Genomic DNA, 4,053 nt, shown 5'->3' with positions numbered 1-4,053 from the left:
CCCCCAGAGAGGAGGTTATATGTAGATCACTGCGACCAATTCCCCCTTTTTAATCCCCCCCACCCATATGTGGGATTAATTGAAGGGTGGAGAGATAAATGGCTCAGCGAGCCTCTCTATCTATCTCTCTATCTATCTATCTATCCATCCATCCATCTATCTATCTATCTATCTATCTATCTATCTATCTATCTATCTATCTATAAACTATCAGCATTCTGGTTTTATTTCTCTAGAGAACCCTGTCTAACACATTAGCTTTAGCTTGCCTGTGAATACCTTTCTCATTTTGATTGTACTATTGCTTCAGGTTCATGTCCTTTTCATAGTACCCAACTCTTAGAAGTCAGAAAAATCTTGATTTTGAGAAAATGGATGTATATATATATATCCATGAAATGAAATATATATATATGGATATATATTGGATATATATATCCATGAAATGAAATATATATACATATATTTCAAAGAATGCATTTTAATCTGTCTGGATGGCTGCTTCAGGCATACTAGAAATTGCTTGGGTAAAGCAACTAACAAGATGAGGTTTTGGCTAGACTGGAAAGCCAAATATTCAGTATCAGTATAATAACCTCTTTATAAAATATATCTTTTGTCTCTATGATATTGCGTCTTCAAGGACTGTGTCCTTTCTGAGTCATTCATCCATGATTATGAATGATTCTTACAATAAATATGCACTAGAGAGAACCTAACTATTTTATTCTGCTAAATGTTTTTCACATCCTTTTAAAATCCTTATCTAGCTACCTAAGCTACATTTGGTCTATATATTGGGCGAACTTTCTCTAGGCTACAAAGGATTAGTAAGAAACAGCTAAAATGGTGTCTACTGGAAATCATGAAGGGTGGATGCTCATACCAATGACAAAGTTGGCCTTGGAGGTTGACTGTCCATACTGCTGCTCAATGTACTTTGGTTTGTATGTCACCATGCCAAATAAAGAATTAAACTGAACAGAGCTTGCACATAAGTATAGGAAGTACACTGGATTTCCAAAAACATTCTTCAGTGATGGAAGAAAATCTATAATACAAAAAGCGTGTGAAGTCATTAAGGGACAGTGTCAAAATTAGCCGAAATGACATTAGCCACAAGGTTTACCTTGCTGAGCTCAACTGTGATATCACAGTCATCAATTCTGACTCACAGAAACCCTATAGGACAGGGTAGAACTGTCCCTGTGAGTTCCTGAGACTGTAACTCTTTATGGAAGTAGAAAGCCTCATTTTTCTCCTGAAGAGCATCTGGTGGATTCAAACTGCTGATCTTATGGGTAGCAGTGCACCACATTACCAACATGCAGACACACCACCAATAGTAAGTAATTGGCACACTTCATGGCTGCATGATTGAGGCATATATTCACTCTGTAAGCAAAAATATAGCCTATGACGAGAGATGTCAAAGAGAGGAACAGAGTCCTAACTGAGCAGGAGAAAAACAAGAGAAAGGAAACCACCCCTTCAGTACCCAGCTAAAAGCCATAGGCAGGACAAGAAGCATTTCAGATTTCTGGTTCCTAGTTTCCAATTTGGAGGCATAGTTACAGGGAAAGGAATGCAAATGTTACCTCCATTTAGTATTTGAAACCGGGCATTAAAATGAGCTTTGAGATTCTCTGTTCTTACTGTTCTATACACAGCCAAACAGAATCTCAAGAATTTCTATGGACGTAAATTTAATTTGCTAAAGATTGGTGCTAAACGCTTTTTTTCTTGGCCGTTATTTTCACATGGAAGGAATTCACTTGAGGAATACATGCATTTCTGGTCTTTTGCCTCATGACACGGCCACTCAGTTGATTGGGGATAGGGGGGATGTATCGGTTCACATTTTTTGATGGATGGATCTCAATCTGACAAAAGGCCACAAACCTTTAAGTTTCACTGTTTTCTTGCCTATTCTCCTAGACTAACTCGAGGCAGGGATCCTAGCTAGGGGCAATTGCTTTCTACACTGAGGTGGTATAAGGAAGGAAATGTTAATAGGGAAGGTAATCAAGACTATCACGATCTTCCATCAATTTTCCAGTTATAAAACTGACTTTTTGATCTCTGTGTCTGCTTTCTATGGATATGATTCCTCAATTTGTTCAGAATCCGCACAAGGGAGCAGTCTACTATTGTCCATGCCCTCCCTCCCCCAAAGTGCCCACAGGAAAACGGAAAGATCTTCACAATCATAGAGAATCCGACTCACCTCTTGCCATTTCTACTATTTTTGTTTTTTCTCCACAGGGTGTTTGGTAGTCTGTGATGAACTTGGATTTCTCAGAGGAGGAATGACAATTTTCTTGACCACAACATCTTGGTAGAGTCTTTGGTAAAAACCAGAAAGGTACAGCTGCCAGAAGACTTACCATTCCTGCGATTAGATAACCAAGCCACCAGGCCCCTACCCACTGGGGATCCTTGGAAGTCATGGTTATATGATCTGAAAGACAAGGTGGAGGGCTCAGTCATAGGTGTTGGCAAGTTGACCACGTTGAAACAAGTCTTGTCCGTTTTCACTCATAATACTGGCTCCATTGTGCCCAAACCCTCAGAATTCACACGTGATCCTTCGCTCTTCTCCAGCAGTTCTCAACCTTCCAAATGCCGCAACCCTTTCACACAGTTCCTCATGTGGTGGTGACCCCAACCATGAGATTATTTTCGCTGCTACTTCATCACTGTCATTTTGCTACTGTTATGAATTGGGCAACCCCTGAAAAGGGTTGTTTGAACCCCCCCCAAAGGGGCTGCAACCCACAGGTTGAGAACTGCTGCTCAGCTCTAAACATAATTCCCTTGGTTGCTGTAGGACAAGGTGTGCTCTGGTGAATGAGGTTTTCTCCTTTTTTTCTTTGGACGAAATATATAAATTCTAACTACCGGAAGAAACTTCATGACTTTCAACTTTCACTTGGCAGTTCTGCAGACGGGCCCCTATTCCTGGGGCTTGAGGAAGGCCATGGGTGTGGCAGAACTAGGAGGGCCCCAAAGCTCTTAAACCAACTACTCAATAGGAGCTCTGCTTTGATCTCATCTACATATTGAACATTGAACATTTTGCATGAAGAAAGGGTTAGTCCTTGCACCCTCCTCTGACTCACATCTGGCAGTCTACTCCTCGCATCAGAGAAGGGCTGCTAACTGCAAGATTAGCAGTCCCAACCCCGCCTCCCGCCCCATCAGCTACTCTGGTAAATCCCCAGGGGCGGTTCTACCCAGTCATATGGGGTCATTGTAAGTCAATCGACTTGATGACACTGAGTTTGATCTGGAAAAGCTTAAGAGTTATTGAGGTTAAATCAGGAGAATATCATTTACTTAAGGGTGGTTAATAAGACTTTAGTGCAAGGTCTAAAGCAAGATATTTTTATTTTTATGTAGACAAAAACCTTGACATCTTACTCATAATTAAAAATAAATTAATATCATTTCTAATTTGACTAAATTATAAGCATTACGAAAGGTTTTTAAACCAATTTTTTTCGGTATGCTTTTCAGTTGTCATCAATACGATTCTGCCTCGTGCTAGATGGACAAAGTATATTGTTCCACAGGACTTTCAAGGCCGTGATCTTTCGGAAGGTGATCACCAAGTCTCTCTTTTGAGGTACCTTTGAGGGTCTCAAAGCACCAAACTTTCAGTTACTGGTCAAGCCTTTGACTGTTTCTACCACGCAGTACAACCTTAACCATTTGCTCACCCTTTTTAAGACTCTATAAAGCATATCACTTTACAGGTACTTCCAAAACTCTCCATGAGAACAGCACAATAAGCAGTAGTCCCTGGACCAAAACAAACAAAAACGCACTGCCATCAAGTGGGGCAGTGGCTATGGGTTGGGCAGCTAACTGAAAGGCCAACAGTTTGAAACTACCAACTGCTCTGAGGAAGACAGGGCTTACTACTCTCATAAAGAATCACAGGGAGCTACATATAACCTCCTCTCTGGGGGACGGGCAGCAGAGGGGTGGGTGAAGGGAGACGCCGGACAGTGTAATATAAGATACAATAATAATTTATAAATTATCAAG

The 4,053-nt window shown here is 40.7% G+C and overlaps 1 protein-coding gene across 2 annotated transcripts in view; it reads right to left on the bottom strand.

Moving 5' to 3' along the window:
* Positions 1 to 4,053, bottom strand: part of SLCO1C1 (solute carrier organic anion transporter family member 1C1) — a 64,258-nt gene that overhangs the window by 36,622 nt on the left and 23,583 nt on the right. For both annotated transcript variants that reach the window (XM_004713787.2, XM_045288486.1), the window contains exons 8-9: positions 2,228 to 2,461; positions 887 to 1,051 (exon numbers count right to left, since the gene is read on the bottom strand). In XM_004713787.2, the coding sequence (XP_004713844.1) occupies positions 887 to 1,051; positions 2,228 to 2,461 (399 nt within the window). The remainder of the gene's footprint in view (positions 1 to 886; positions 1,052 to 2,227; positions 2,462 to 4,053) is intronic.

The sequence above is a fragment of the Echinops telfairi genome, unplaced genomic scaffold (genome assembly GCF_000313985.2).
Source record: "Echinops telfairi isolate 266 unplaced genomic scaffold, ASM31398v2 ScPeMD7_21;HRSCAF=78, whole genome shotgun sequence".
Classification (NCBI taxonomy): Eukaryota; Metazoa; Chordata; class Mammalia; order Afrosoricida; family Tenrecidae; genus Echinops; species Echinops telfairi.
This window is presented reverse-complemented; position numbering and strand designations above follow the sequence as displayed.